This window comes from Triturus cristatus, chromosome 11, assembly GCF_964204655.1.
Source record: "Triturus cristatus chromosome 11, aTriCri1.1, whole genome shotgun sequence".
NCBI classification, from domain to species: domain Eukaryota; kingdom Metazoa; phylum Chordata; class Amphibia; order Caudata; family Salamandridae; genus Triturus; species Triturus cristatus.
The window spans coordinates 346,257,363-346,273,751 of NC_140594.1; the positions used below are offsets into that span (position 1 = coordinate 346,257,363).

Here is a 16,389-nt window from a genome sequence, read left to right on the forward strand (position 1 = left end):
GAGAATGCTTGCCTTGTTCCTGTGTATCTGCTGTGCAGCAATGGTTCAGTTGGTGAAGATCACTATTCATGTCCTTTCCCCAATCATTTAATAATTGTGCATAGATAACAGCACAACAAAATGAGACCACTGACTTGATAGACATATTACACAAATTAAAATAATGCCATTGCTGCAAACTAATTTTGTGCAATCGCCATCATAAAATATTACATTATAAATACCTCCATGGGCCTAAAGTACTCCACACGCCCTGGCAAAATTTGACCCCACAGGTCCCATTGTTGCCCTAAATGTCAGGCGGTCAATACAGATTTTTTCCACCTGACATGGACTTGTAAGATGGTAGTAACCTTCTGGAATGATATTTACTCTATTTTATCTTTGATGGTTGGCCAGAACCTCACACCTGATCCGCTAATGGGCTTACTGGGATATGCTAAACCATTACCATTAGGGATATGCTGCTACACTGCCATAGCTTTATTGCACGCCAAAAGACAAATTTCACTACACTGGGGATCTCGTACACCCCCAACAGAGGCAGCTTGGCTTGAAGACCTATCTTACTGTGACACCACTTCTGAAATATATGTTTCATTGCAACTAATTATTTCTAGGCCCAAAGATATTTGGCAACCATTGTGTAACTATCTGTAATCTATTGAAAGTGACTGATGATGACTCGACAACCTAAATGGTATACAAATTGCGAAATGCATCCCTATGCATTTCGAAGATTGCTTTTATATCCCTTGATTACTCCTTGTCAAATACATTTTACTATTGGATTTCATGCTTTTTTTCCTCTTTTACTGCATTCTGTTTTTCCTTCCTTTCTTGCCTTGGTTCCGATACTGTATTTGCTTTGGAGATTCACTGTACCACTCATATAGCTACTGAATCCTATTTGCTTTGGCTTATGTATGTCCTGTTTAAAACTTACAAATAAAGGATAAAGAAAAAGATAATACTATTGCTGTAGCAGGCCTACACACCCAAGGAAAGGAGAGAAAGGAACCCTAAAGGAACAGTATCTCTGTAAATCCAATCAAGCTGTGGCAAGTAAAAACGATAACCACACTGTAAAGAAGTAACTTTTTATGTCAAGTCAGAGATTAAATAGTCTTACTAGATCTGGAGAAAATAAACTGTGCTTCAAAGTCCAAGCAATCATGATAATGGAAATGTCTAACTGGAGCTTATTTTTTTTAGGGGAAGGGGGTTGGAAGGTGAGGGCTGGCAACTAATGTAGCTGCTTTTGTTCCTTTCGAATTCCATGAGGTTCTGCAAACCAATGGAATAAAAGAAAAATAGAGGTTGAGTGAGTTACCCATCGAAGGGAAGTGAACGCGAGTCCCACTGCTTCCCACTTGAGATAGATTCCCATGATGAATTGGAAATTGAAGATGAAGAACAATCAAAGAGGAGTAGAAGTATCTCTCCCAGTTCACGTGCAGAATAGCAACCAGGGGGGCTGGGGGGGAGGCAGGGAGGTGGTTGTGAAGGGCTACTAAATTTAAAGGGCAGTGATACATAGCACTCCACTGGGAATCAGGGAAAGGCATGCATCTCTCTCACCTACAGATACTAGAGAAGAAAGAATAGGTTACTCATGATACACATCAGGAAGGAACAGAGGTAGAACTGAGGGAGGGATCACTAGGGAAGAACAGGCGTGCTCATCAATACACGTGATAGTCAGTTTAGGGGGTAGCTGTTGGACTATGCTTCACCTGCTTCAAAGTACAAACAAGTGGAGAACCGCAGCAGCACCCTGTGCGGACAGGAAGATGAGGACCTTGATCAGTAAATGGTTGACATAGCGGACAGGAAAATGAATCTGAAAGCTGAAATGGCCCAACTGGGATTCGATGCATCCAACAGCAACACAGTGGTGGGGCTATCAGGCAGTAGCAGGATGTTGTTGAAACAAAGACTTCTAAGTAGCAGAGGAACAAACAAAGGTCACTCTGTGGACTCCACAGCTAATTCATGTCCAACATAACAGACTGAATAAACAGCTGAAATAAAAGCGATTGAATGAACAGCTGAAATAAAAGCGTGGGAAATGCCACAAACGAAGAGAGAGAATTGGAGGACTTATTATTATTTTTTTTTAACAGCTTGTGCAGTAAAGCCAAGCCAAAGAATAACGACCCATAGCCTTAAGGCTCAGTGCTGCCTACATAACAGAAAAGTGGTGGCTAATGTGAGCAATAGTGAAATTTTTAATCCAGCCTTGAAGGAAAATTTTATAAAATAAACGAGAAAGTTAATGTATCAGAGAAAAGGACAAGCTGTGTCGACAGCATAGAGGACACCTCAAAAATATACAACCTTGTACAAGCAAATACTTAAGCTAATGAAAAAAATAGGGCTCCTGTCCAAACAGGGAAATTTTAATATCTGACTTTGCCAAAACCAAATCAGGGTTCAGGAGCTCCCAGAAGTCAAAGGAGATTTTGTTACGAGTGACTAACTTGAGTAAAAAAAAAAAAGGTGGGAGTGTTCATGGTTGCAAGAGGGTGTCAAGAGACAAAAAGACATCCATGCCTCATGCTGCAGAGTTTTACCTTTCCACGGTTAGGTGGTGGAAATTATGAGGTGAAGAAAGAATACAAATGTGATTAAAAAAAAAAGTTGCAGGCTCTGAGAATACTGGCAGGCTTAAGATAGTCGCAAACCTTGATGTCACCTCTGAAAAATGGGAAACTTTTTCTGCAACGCAAGGAACGGAAGACCTTCAGAGAAACATGAATAAAATGAGGGGGAGAAAGAGCTGGTAGTAGTGTTGGAAAAGGTATAAATATTTTTCTTTATCCATAATTGTTTATAAAACTGGTGACTACTTTACTTTTAGGTAGCGGTACCACCAGGTAAGTCTAGCATCATATTGAATGTGTGTTTACATTTTCCATGTTCAGACCTCAGTGTGTACAAAATGGTTTTCCTTGATATTTTGTAAACCAACTATTTCCCCCTAATTTGTTGACGTGAACACACATAGACCTCCCTAGAGGTATTATTTTCTGGTAAAGAGAAGTAGTTCCCAGCTGGGTTCCAATTGGCAGGGCACATCCCCTACCTACAAATTGGTATGGACAGACAGCAAAATAAAACAGCAGTATAAAATAAAATCGTCATCCTATGTAAATATAGACCGGAGAACATAAATTACAGAAAGGTCAAACTTCAAACAAATGGACTTCACTGCCAAGAGACTCTGTTTTGTGGCTGTAACTCATGAGCTGTCCTAATTTGAGCCCACTCAAAGATCATCCCTGGAAGGACAATGTAAGATAATTTGTACAGTGACTCCTAAGTCAAGATCTGTATAAAGGTAGCTGGGAGATTTAAAAAGTGAAAGAGAAAGAAAAATGTGCCTAGTAGTGGATATGAAGTCTCCTGAGAAGCAAGGAGATGATTATCTCATGTAGTTACAGCAAGGTTGCCAACTGTTTCAGGCTGTCGGAATAGCTTGTTTTTACTTCTCATTTGATAAACTAATGTATTTTGGGAGTTAAAGTGATGCATAGCTTCCATTGATCGTTTTGGTTTCTTTGACACCGACATACACACACACACACACACACACACACACACTCACACACACTAATTGTGTGCAACAGAAAAGCCCCAAGATTGGAGAAACTGTGTCCAAAAGATATAGATCTAGGACACAACCCACAGTTAGGGCATTTACATTTTTTTAAAAATACAACAAGCAAATTGAAGCGAAGAGGACAAACATATGGAGGGTATGCATGACAGTAACCATTAAGGAATCTATTGTACAACTCTGACAAGGATGGTTTTAAAAGGTGCCAATTGAGGCAGACACCTCATATTTCCACAATTGGAATACCCCATAGTTCACCAAGTATAAACAACATACTAAAGAAACTTGTAAGGTAGATAACTATGATGATACTGCAGTCTGAAAATTTAGAGTTTTTTTGTGATTGCCAAAGGAAAGGGGGTAGATGTAAATTTGGAGGCCCATACATAATATTGTTATATAAAAAGGAAATTTAGGCATAGACTAGTGACAGAATTGTAGGTCTATGAAAACCTGGCTGCCCAATGGAGGTAGAGAGAAATATACTTATTCTGGGGACCTGGGGTGTGGGCCTCACTGCATTTATTCAACTCAATTGAGCGACAAAATGATTCCTACCATACCAGTGAGACAGTCCAGAAGGCTTTATCACAGTGAAAGACTATTCAATACATATTTTTTGAAAAAGCAATTGATGAAATACTTGTCATTGTCACCTCTTCACATACTGAAAAGTCTTTTAATTATCTTGAAATGTTGTTACCCCTTTTCAAATCTAATAGAAATAAACTTTTGACCCTGGGTTACTTAGTTGGTTAAAATTATTACACAAAGTTATCACCAATAGTGTTCAAGCTGACAAACATGTTTAAGACCTTTTCAGGAATAGTGGGACGAAACAGGCATGTTCTTTGTTCCCCTTACCTCTTGCTCTGGCAATGGAGCTACTGTTTGAGGTGGGAAACACAAAAAGGAGATAAGCGGTTTCACTGTATTTAAACACATTATTTTAAAGAAACACCCAATCTTACCCTGCCTTTTAGTTAAGCCAGTGGAAATGAGATTACAATTGACTATAATAATGAACCACAAGAACTAGTTGGTACTTCTAACTATAATCAAATATACAGCTAGGGATCATACGGAAATGGGTATTTGCAGTATTAAGAACATCAAATGTTTTTCAGTGTGATATAAATTCAACATGTATATCTTTCAATGTAATCTTATAACAAATACCAATTAAAACAATTAATATGGAAGACATGCAAGAAAGGCGTTGGCATACGAGGGCTATTTTTCACTATGTTCAGCCTTTTCTCCAAAAAGGTATCTTACAGTCTTACATAGGCATAGTTGTGGCAAGCAGTCATACTGTTTCTTGTAAACCTCTTATTGCAATTCAGTGAGCAAGATGCATTATGCACATATTCCTTTGTTGCTGCACCAAGCCTTCGTTCACCCCTGAAAGAGATGCATCTTCAAAAAGATCTTAACAATTAAAACCACCTTTATTTTAAGAGCTCTCTTGCTTCATAACTCATTTGTAGTCTCTCTACAGTTAGGAAGTATGCACTCCTGACACAATAATAGGCCACCTCTATTTCAGGGAACAAATCATTCACACATTAAAATATTGGCAAGGCAAAAGATTGTGAAGAAGGTTGTGTGTTGCACTAAACAGGTCTTCAAAGTCTGTTTTAACGTTTTGATTGTTATAGAATTGAAAAATTGGTCTCCAGTATTCAGCATCCAATTCAAGGAAAAAAGAGCCCACCTGCTCAGCGGAATATTCTATTTGGTTTCAAATGAATAGACGCTCTCTCAACACCTATGGCTAGAGGCTATAGCCTTCTGAAAAAGCAAACACTAATGCTTTGATTGTCATAATGGCCTACTTTAACCAGACAAGAAAGCTCCCAAAGAAAGAGTAGTGATAGTACAACATAAGCATACAATGCTTGAAACAAAATAGGTCTTGACAAATGATCTGCTATGTAGTACATTAGTTGGAGCCTCCTAGTCAGCTGGACCATGCCTCTGGCTGATGTCTACACTGTAGCCTAATGCATAAGTTGAACAAATGGACCAAAATAGACTACCCTGAAACACTTCAAATGATGCATAAGCAACAAGGTGGAAAGGAGGAGAACATGTAAAAAATGGTCAACTGTTGGGTTGTGCTGAAAAAAGGCAATCTGTTGCAGGGTATTCCACCTAACTATCTACAGGACCTTGTTGCTGCACCTACACCATCCTATAATCAATAGTTTAGAAAGTAGTCGACAGGTCCAACATGAGGACAGAAATACAGGCCCTGACCAATAGAAAAGTACAGATAATCCAACACATTGGCCACAGTAAACTATCCCCCAACTATCTCGAAACACTGGCAAGGTGTTACTAAAGAAAAGTCCATTATGATGCAGATATGTAGAGCACACGATCACTCATGAGGGTATCCTAGCATTGCTCCATATTCTCAAACCACTCTTCTAAACAAGGTTAAGTTTGAGATCAAAAAACAGTTCGCGAGGAACAGTCAAACAAACTCCTCTTTAGATTCCTATTGTGTCTACCCTTCAACCCTTCATAACTGATCAGTGGATGAATTTGAGTCACTTTCATATCCTGTAAGTAGCATGAGGGACAAAGGTTTGTGTTAATGTTGGCCCAGTTCCTCCCCTTGGCCTCTTTTCTAAAATCTCCTGCCACAATTAATTTCATACAGTTTATATAAACTGGATGACCTAAGTGTTGTTTTTTTTTTTTTTTAAATCACCGCCATAGCTACACATTCACTAGGGTACACATAACAATAATAATGTAAACATCCGCCATGTAAAGGTTACATCAAAAATGGGTTAATATGCTGCACAGAACATTATTAAGTGAAAATCACGGTGAACTTATGTGGAGACACGACGGTTGGTCAATATGCACCCTTTCTTTATAACTCACAAACCTATGCCATAAATGTTTGATTGCATCTTGTACACTGGAAGTCCTAGTGTAAATGGAGTACACTGCCATTGGCTGTGATAGCTGGTGAGCTTACATCGAGTTATGGCCATCTGATACAAGTATGAACTGTATGTCTTTGGTTTAGGCAAACCTGAATTTGGATCATTTATACATGTGTCAAGGCTTACACAAGAAAGGCTGTTTGGCACTCTGAATATTTTGACATTTTTCATATTCGATTACTTCTACTGACTGGTATTCGATCCAAATAATTGGAACACCGGTCCATAGTCCTCTGCTGAACCTGGCTAGGGCACAGCTCAGTGACACATTCAGAAACATCAAAGTAGGATAGGGTTCCTCTTTACTTTGATCAGAAGTCATTAATGACCCAAAGTGCAACTACATTATAGCACCTACCCTATGCACATACATAAGCCACAATGAACCAAACAAAGTTCATTTGGCTCTGCAACCTCTTGCCCATTCATTATCCTCAATACTGCAGGAAGTGCAGTTTCTCGCTTCAAAACTCTGCAACCAGCTTCTCCCTTTATCGTTCCCACTTTAATATTGCTAAACCCTCCTGGTTGCCTTAATTGAGACATTACTGAAAGGAGCATCAGAACCTCAAAACAGAATTGCTGACTGCACTTAAGGGAAAATAAGTTCATAGTGCAGTTTAACAGAAATTGCTTGCACATAATATAATAAGGTTCACACATATATGTACAGTAAGCTTAACAAAGGGGATACTGCATGTGTTATATGTGTCTTTCACAGTAATAGAGCGACTGTGAACCTACTGAACGACAACATCACATTAGGTAGAAATGAGGCCTAGGTGGTTACAAGCACTGCCCGTGGAATACCCCCAGTCATATCAGGCTCCACGGAGAAGATCAAAGGAAGACGAGATAACCAGAAAAATTGATTGCAAAAACAGATGGAAAATAAAATTTGACAGACCCATTCTGAGAGAATTACTGGCCAATGCAAACATGAAACAGATTTCCACAGTTAGTTATATGCTTAACATGGCAAGAGGGCATAGGTGGTCAAAAAATGCATGTACCGAGGTCAGCCATTTTACAATCAAAAACTGCTTCTGGGTATTCAACGGGAGTCAAGGATACCTGAAAGGGCCGTGAAAAGGGTTCTGGTAGCCATCTACATTAACATCCAAATTAAATAATCCCCCCAAACCCACACCGCTTAAAAATTCAGAATACAAGTAAGCTTCGATGTTTCCCTAAAATCACACCCCTTCAAAAACATTACCCAAAATAACAGGTCCCCAAAACATACGACCATTCGAAAATGTACGTACTACACAGAAAGTCATACCCCAATGAACTCACATAGAGAAGCAGAAAAAAAATGCCGAAGCCTGCAGACATGTGCAGGCGTATTACATGCATCCCCGCACACACCCACACATGTACACATTTGCACATACACACAAACCCATTAAAGACACACAAGGCAGGTAAAGGAAAACACAAAGCAAAGGCATGAAATTCACAGAATAAAATATCCATTTTGCAATTCCTGTGGTTGCTATGCCAACAAACAAAAAAAAGAGAGAAAAGCGTTGCCTCTCCACCCCTTCTCCTTTGCAGAGAGAGAGGAGGAGGGGGGTTGTTTGCTCACCAAAGATGCTGATTTGATTGTCGCGAATCGCTCACGGTTCCGGTAGTGGAGGGCCTGACTCTGGACGGATGGGGTAGGCCGCAGATCAGGCCTGGGATCCCTGTGGCCCACGTCATCCCTTATGAATACATGTTCCTGCAGAAATGGATAAAAACAAGGGGGAAGTCGCGCTGGGCTGTGTCGGCGCCGGCTGCGTCTCTCTGGCCCCGCGTGCTGCACAGGCACGGCTGTTTGAAATGCATAGTTTAGCCCTCTCCCTGCTCAGGCGCTGCAGCTCCCTGGGTACCGAGCGAAGCAGCAGCACATTGCAGCCCCGGGTGAGCACTGTCAGCTGATTGCTAGCGGGATGCTCTCTGAATCTCCGGCAGCGCTTTACCTCCACAATTACACATAGGCACCAAAAAAAAAAAAAAAATCCCACAACACACAGAGAGAAAAACACTGGAATGTAACGCAGGATGCTCAGCCGATCCCTCAGAACACCTGCCTCAATCCACAGACCGAATGATGCAGCGCTGTGAAAAATATTGCATCCATGCTCATCAAGAACGGTCTTTTTTTTTCTTCTTTCGACCTAAAAAGCAAAAAAGCTTTTGGTTCATTCACTTGACTGCTTTGCTTTTATTGCTTTTTTGTAATTCTGGCTCTAAACGTAGGCTCGGTCCCTTCCTCGTCTCCTGCCGGGGCTTAATTCTGAGGGTGCCGGGAGGATGGACGTGGACCCTGCGCCGACAGGCCTCGCTCTACTCCTCTGCTCGTACGATCCGGCAGCCACTGAGGGATCCTGCTCTCACTGTCAGCCTCGTACGCCGTTCTAGCACTTTCCAGCCTCTGCCTCGCACAGGGTTTTTTTCTATTTAAAGGGACAGCCTCTCGCTGGATGAAGGTGCTCTCTGAATCTCAACATATGTTGCTCTCTCACTACAGAGGAGCAGAGAGGACAGGATGCTGCCGACACCTGCTACCCTGGACCAATGCACGGCAAGGCGGAGGGAGCCTGCTGTGCGAGGGAAAGGGGAGCTCAGCACCGGGGCTCTGGACAGCACCCTGCCTACGTGAACAGCGTACCGTCGCCGTGTAACGCCACCCTCCGTAGAAATACCCCGCCTCTGTGGAACACCGTGCCGCTGTACAAAACAACCGTGCCTGGATATAAAATACCCCGCTTCTTTTTAACGCCATACCTCTCTACAACGCCTCGCTGTCTCGAAATACAGCAGTCGGAGTCTGTATAACGCCAATCTTCCTCTGTGCAACAGCAGACCTCAATAAACCGCCACTACGGCTTTACACACCAACCTGACTCAATATAAAGGCACATCTTCGTGTAACACTACTAGCCAGTATGAAACCACTCTACATTAGTATAACATTTTGCTGCCTGAGTACCACTATGTCACCTTGCAGCAACACTCTACATCAGTAAAACACAATACCCGAGTACAGCACCACCCCACCGCTATCACCACCCACCATACCACCCAGTCCTTTTATGACACAAAATCCAATCCCAACCAGTCAGTGTATTAACGATAACTGGCCTCGGTAAACAACGCTATCTTTGTATACCATTCCTTCTTCGGTACCTCAACACCATTTATATACTACCACAGGGTTTCTATCAAACAGCACATTGCCTTTGACTGGCACCTTCCACCCCTGTATACCACGATGCTACCACCCTTCTTCTGTACATCACTAACTCCCTGAATGCTACTTCCTGCCTTGGATGGCAGCCATCCATGCTCTGTACAATACCAGATGTTGCTGTAAAAGACTTCTCTGCCTCCACAAACCTTCTACCACGCCTTTGTATGATATGACACCACTAATGTACAAGGCCGCTCGGTCTATATATTTCATCATTCTTCTCTTGTATTAAAACACGTGCTTCTGAATAACACCAGTCTGCCTCTTCATAACGCAACATTACCCTTCCTCTACAGCCCCACCACGCAGTCACTATGTAGCCCCACACCACCGAGCCCCTTTCTGACACTGCTCTTGGTGCCTGCCTCACACTGCACCAGCCTCTACCCGACACTGCCCTTCCTATGAGCCTGCCTCTGTCTGACACCAGCCTCCATTCTACCCTCCCTGCCTGACATTGCACAGTCGAATGCCATGCCTCTGCCCGACAATGACCTGCCTTTTACTGACACCGCTCTGCTGCCATCATGCTTGTCCAGCACTATTATGTCAATTTAAGACCGCCCTGCCTATTTGCGACACTGCCCCACTACTGTGCGACACCGTCCAGCATCGTCCTGCCTCGTCTGACACGACCTCTGCAAACCGCTGCAACTGTCCAACGGCAACGTCACGGTGTGAACTACCTCTCTGCTCCTACATTCCACCACCCTGCACAATTCAGCTGTGCAGCTGCATGATGGCAACTGACCCGTGTCTAAATATCTGTATTTGTTTTACACAAAAGATGAAACATAATAACAGGAGATACAAACAAGCCCTGCCTCTATATGCCACTAATCAGCCCCTGTATGACATTCCACAAATTAAACTAAATGCTACTCCCCTGGGTATAACGAAGGATCACAGAACACTACATTGTCAAGGGGTCCAATTCCCCACAAAAATCATAACTCACTTTATGATTAACCTATGCTTATGAATCGTGGATACCAATGGCTTCTCAAATTCACAAACACCATAGGAGATGTGAATGTATGGTTTCAGAAACTTTTCTGTCAGGCACCTGTTTTCCCTAACAAGTGCAGAATGACGGGAGGGGGGGTGCTGCATATGTATAGCCAGGGAATTAGTTTAATTTGTGGTAAAGCTGCAAGCACCTTGCCACTTCCTTCACCATTTATGTCTGGTTGGTTTAGGCTTTAGTTCATAGCTGCAGATAAGTTTAGGAAAGCCACTGTAACATCTCGTGAATACTAACAAATATACTACTCTGTGGGTATGCGCCTCATGTGCAATACACCACTCCACAGGAAATATCAGTAGGTGTAATTTATGACAGCAGAAAATTCTTAATACTTACTGGAACTTCAACAATTTTTACATCTCTGCTCACAAAAGAACAAGTTACTTACCCTTGGTAACTATCCTTGTCATTCGATTCTCCTTTAGGCCTCAGACTAGATCTTAAACCTCGAAATAGCTTTCCTGTGCTGTGAGTCGGTATATCGACTCCGACTTGCCACTTGGATCCATCCCTTGAATTGATACCAAAGAATTGAAAAAGATGTCACCCAGGAGCAGTGACGTCAGTTCCTCGTCCTTTTTCCATGTCAGTTCCTCGTCCTTTGTCCATGCCCGCTGAGACGAAGAGCTGGTCAATAAGATTGACAGAAATTGAAGGGTACAGATATAACTTGGGACCTTATGAAAAGTGGCATTACTGTTCCTCAGAATGGGGTGTGTGTGTGTGATATATGAGGAATCCGCAGGGAGATAGTCTACCAAAAAGACTGTTACAGAAGGCTAGCAACTTATTTGTTTGATGGATACTTCTACCTACAAGTTCCTTATGCACCTTTGGAATCAAAACCCAAGACCTACCTTTGAGGCGGTGGGTATGAGGAGATGGTCAAATCAAGATATCCTGCAACACAGATCTAGCAAAATGCTTCAGAGTCAAAGCAATAATACCTGGTGAAGGTGTGGACCAAAGCCTATGTTGCAGCCCACATATATCCAGTACACAATATACAGGAAATGGCTTTGCCCTAATGGAATGGGCCCTCATGATGTTTATTCTTGCTAAGAGAATAGCAGATCTTGATAATCAGCAGGGTCCTACAAAAAAATGTCTCTTATGGAATTCTTTGCCTTTCTTCAAACCACCATAGATGGGAAAAAGCTGAACGTCAATCTAGCACTTTGAAGTCCTGTAAACAACTGAGGGCCCTCTTAGGATCTAGGCTGCTACATTTTCTTTTTCTCTTGGTTGGGATAAGGAGGTGGGCAGGTTGTCTGTAGAGTGATTTACTGATCAATGTGAAACAGGCTTACCACCTTCAGCATGACAGTTTGTCTTAAAGAAATGTGGTAAATTTAAGATGAAAAGGGCAAGGGCTGCAGCTCACTAATGCGGCAAGTCGAGGTAATGGCAATCAAGAACACAGTATTTAATGTAAGCAGCATCAAAGAGCGGTTTTATGAGTTAAATGCGAAATCCATCAGGAACGAGTACACAAAGTCAAAGACTCACTGAGTCACTACAATGGAAGAAGGGGGAAACAAATGGGTTAACCTCTTCAGAAAACCCACCATGATAGGAGACTAAACCACAGTTAATCTACTAAACAAAGAAAAGCCTAAAAGTCTGTCAAATATCCTTTTACGATGCACACAGAAAAGTCTTGCCGGTCCAAGGAACCTGCAAGACATCAGATAATCATATCTTGAAAAGGTAAACTTCCATCTTGGTGCCAAAACAGGGACAACATTCGAAATAAACAAATAAGATAGAGAGGAAATGGTCTGGCAAAGTATGTTCACCACATCAGAAGGCAGATTAAAGGAACTCAGATTGTCCTGCTCAATCTTCAGTGATGAAGGTGTAGGTTCTTTAAGTTTGGTTGTCAGACATGCCCCCTCGCTGTGAAAGTAGGTACGGCCCTGAGGGGAAGCATAAGAGGAGGGTGCAGTGACAGGTGGGGCAGATTCAAGTACTATTAATTCTGAGGCCAGTCTGGTGCTAATAATTGTGTACAATCCTTACACATCTTTTTCAGAACCTGAGGAATCAGATGGGTGGGAAGAAAGACATTGTGAAGAAGGAAACCCCCACCTCAGGCAGAACATATTTCGGGGAGATTCCTGCAACAGAAGCTGTAGGGTGCAGAACTACAGACAAAGATACTATTCGTGAGTGGCAAACAGATCTAATGGAGGACTGTCCGCCCCAAAGGGTGGAAATGCTTGAACCACCTCCAGGTCAAGATGCCATTTATGATTGGCAAGATGGTGCCATTGAGATGGTCAGCCTGGATGACTAGAGAGGAGAGTTTGAGAGCTTCCAGTCACAGAGGGCACGGACTAAAGTCACCCTTGATTGTTGGTGCACCATAGTGAGCTTTCATTGTCCATCAGAACCCAGTCTGATTGCCCGTGGATGGAAGGCAGTAACAACTTCAAGATCATCCTGACATCAACCAAGTTGATGTGTGATCTGTGCACTGAATGGGACACGGTCCTCTGACCTCTCTCATTGAGATGACCATACCACCAGAGAGACCATTTTTGTCACTTCTGTATTGTGGGGGCAGAAGGGCTTTCTACATGTGAGGTGGTTAGACACCAGCTGCTACTACAAGTCTCAAGTTCAAGCTGCTTCCGAGGAAATCCGAATGCTGTCTGTCAGACTCCCCAGTGCAGGGCCCACTGAAAATGAAGACACCACTGGAGTGAATACATGTGGCATTGATCATGAGACACCAGCAGGACGCAAGAGGAGAACAGGCCCAAAAGCCAAAGTTTTAGGAAGCAGAGCTCTATCATGAAACACTCTAATCATTGCTCAAAAGCCATCCCACTGGGGAGGCAGGAAGGCCTTGAGGGAGACCGAGTCCAGCTCCAGCCCAATAAAAAAAAGAGGTGCGGGGAAGGCTGGAGTTGCAAATTACAAAGGCTGGCTGAAAATATTAGGTCGAAGAGCAGGGAGATGGTGGTCTGCAGGTTCTGCAACACTAGCTGCAGTGATTGTGCCTTCAGGGGCCAGTTATTAATGTATAGGAGCACTCTATCACAAAACACAGGTACTTCCTATTTGACTACAGATCAGAACATGAAAGTGAGTCCTCCACTGCTGAAAGAGACCTTGCACCACCTCAGAGTGAAGATGTCATTCGTGATCCATCATGCACCTGCGGCTGAGTTAATCTGTCCTAGCGTTCAGTGAACCTGCCAGGTGTTGAACCACCAGGGATATGCCCTGATGTTCCAACCATGTCAAGAGGCGGAGGGCCTGCTGACATAGGGTCCACGACCCCACCCCGCCTTCTTTGTTGCAGTACCACATGGCGGTGGTGTTGAGCGTGAACACCTGCACTACTCTTCCCCAGATAGAGGGAAGGAATGCCTAGAGTGCAAGACGAATCACCCGAAACTCCACAAGATTGATGTGGAGCCCGTACTCTGCCGGAGACCAGAGGCCTCTGATCTCCGCCTCTCCCATGTGGCCTCCCCATCCCAGAAGTGATGCATCGGTTACCACTGTGAACTTTGATTGAGGAAGGGCGAGGGATCTGCCTTCGACCCAATTCTGGTTCGTAAGCCCCCACTGCAATTGGTGTGCAGTGCCCTCCGAGATCGGGACACAATCTGACAGATTCCCTTGATGTTGGGCCCACTGGAACTTCAGGTCCCACTGCAGAGCCCGCATATGCCATCTGGCATGATCCACCAGCAGGATGCAGGAGGCCATCATACCCAGCAGCCTGAGGGTCATCCTGACCGAAACCCGGGATAGAGGCTGAAAGATCGGAATCATAGCCCAAATATACCGGACTTGCTTTTCGGGAGGATAAACCCAAAACTGCGTTGTGTCCAGAACCGCTCCGATGAAGAGGAGCTTCTGAGAGGGGGTCAGGTGTGACTTCGGCACGTTGATGGAGAACCCCAGCAAATGCAGGTGGTCAGCCGTGGTCTGGAGGTGGGAGACGACTGCCTGGGGTGAGCCCGCCTTCAACAGTCAGTCGTCGAGATAGGGGGAAGACTGGAACCCCTGATCTGCGCAGATGAGCTGCGACCACAGCTATCACTTTCGTGAACCCCCGAGGGGCGCAGGTAAGGCCAAAAGGGAGCACAGTAAACTGAAAATGCTCATGGCCTACCGTGAACTGTAGGTAACACCTGTGGGCCGGCAGGACGGGGATGTGTAAATAGGCGTCCTGCAAGTCCAATGCTACCATACAGTCTCCAGGGTGCAGGGCAGACAAGACCTGAGCGAGTGTCAACATTTTGAACTTCTCCTTCTGGAGGAAGCGGTTGACGTTCCTGAGATCCAAGATAGGATGCAGGCCTTTATCCTTCTTGGGCACCAGAAAGTAGAGGGAATAGCAACCACAACCTACTTCTGGGGCAGGACCGAGCTCGATGGCTCCCTTGGCCAAGAGTGAAAAAACTTCCTATTGGAGAAGGGCCAGGTGATCCTCCGACATGCAATTGTACTGAGGTGGCATGGATGGAGGGGCAGTCTCGAAGGGGAGGGAGTAGCCCCTTTGGACTATTGGCAAAACCCATCTGACCGACGTGATGGTGCCCCAGTGGGGGAGGTGATGGTGGATCCTGCAGCCCACTGGCATTTGGTGGCCCTGAAAGGTCGGGCTAGGTGGGTTTGGAGGCTGCTGCAGAGGGGGCTGTGGTGGACTGGCCCACCTGCTGGCCCCCAGAACCACGGCGGTGGTTCCCACGTCCCCGGCCACGCAGGGGCTGAACAGCTTGTGCCAGACTGTGGCTCTGGGCGGGACGTAGCAGGGCACCCCTTCTGTAGCCATGAAAGGGGCGAAAGGCAGACTGCGCAGGGCGGGTGGTGGAGAGGCCCATGGCCTTGGCCGTAGCCAGAGAGTCCTTAAAGAGCTCTAGCACGTTGTCTGCCTTGTCTCCGAAAAGGCGACGGCCATCAAAGGGCATGTCCATAAGTGTGGATTGGACATACCCGGAAAAACCAGGCGAACGCAAACCAGGCGTAGCGTCGAAGGGCTACTGACGTGGAAATCGACCTGCCAAGTGTGTTGGCAGTATCCAGCCCACAGCGGATGGTAAACTTCACTGCGTCTCTTCCTTCGGCAACCGCTAGAGAGAGCACAGCCCGGGCCTCCTCCAGGCACTGAGGCAGCACTTGCGCAACCGTGTCCCACACGGAGTGAGTGTAACTTCCCAATAGACATGCGGTGTTTACCGACCGCAGTCCCAAGGTGGAGGAAGAAAACATCTTCTTCCCAAGATGATCCAGCTTTTTTGATTCCCTGTCCGGGTGAGGGGTAGGGAATGCGCCCTTGGACATGGAGGCTTTTACTACCAAGCTCTCAGGGGTGGGGTGTTGGGAGAGGAAAGTGGGGTCGCCCGGGGCCAGGCAGTGGCGTCAGGCAATCATCCTGTCCATAGGAGCCCCTGTGTTGGGCCTGGACCAGGTGCCCAAAGGATGCCCATGAGGGCTTCATTAAAAGGCAGCAGGGGCTCCGAAGAGCTCGCTGCGGGTTGAAGCACTTCTGTCAGGAGGTTAGTCCTGA

General features: G+C 44.7%; 1 protein-coding gene across 7 annotated transcripts in view; it reads right to left on the reverse strand.

Moving 5' to 3' along the window:
* The window catches only part of TAOK3 (TAO kinase 3), a 1,246,906-nt gene that overhangs the window by 388,830 nt on the left and 841,687 nt on the right, over positions 1 to 16,389 (reverse strand). For all 7 annotated transcript variants that reach the window (XM_085636070.1, XM_085636074.1, XM_085636076.1 and 4 more), the window contains one exon: positions 8,180 to 8,314. In XM_085636070.1, the coding sequence (XP_085492196.1) occupies positions 8,180 to 8,314 (135 nt within the window). The remainder of the gene's footprint in view (positions 1 to 8,179; positions 8,315 to 16,389) is intronic.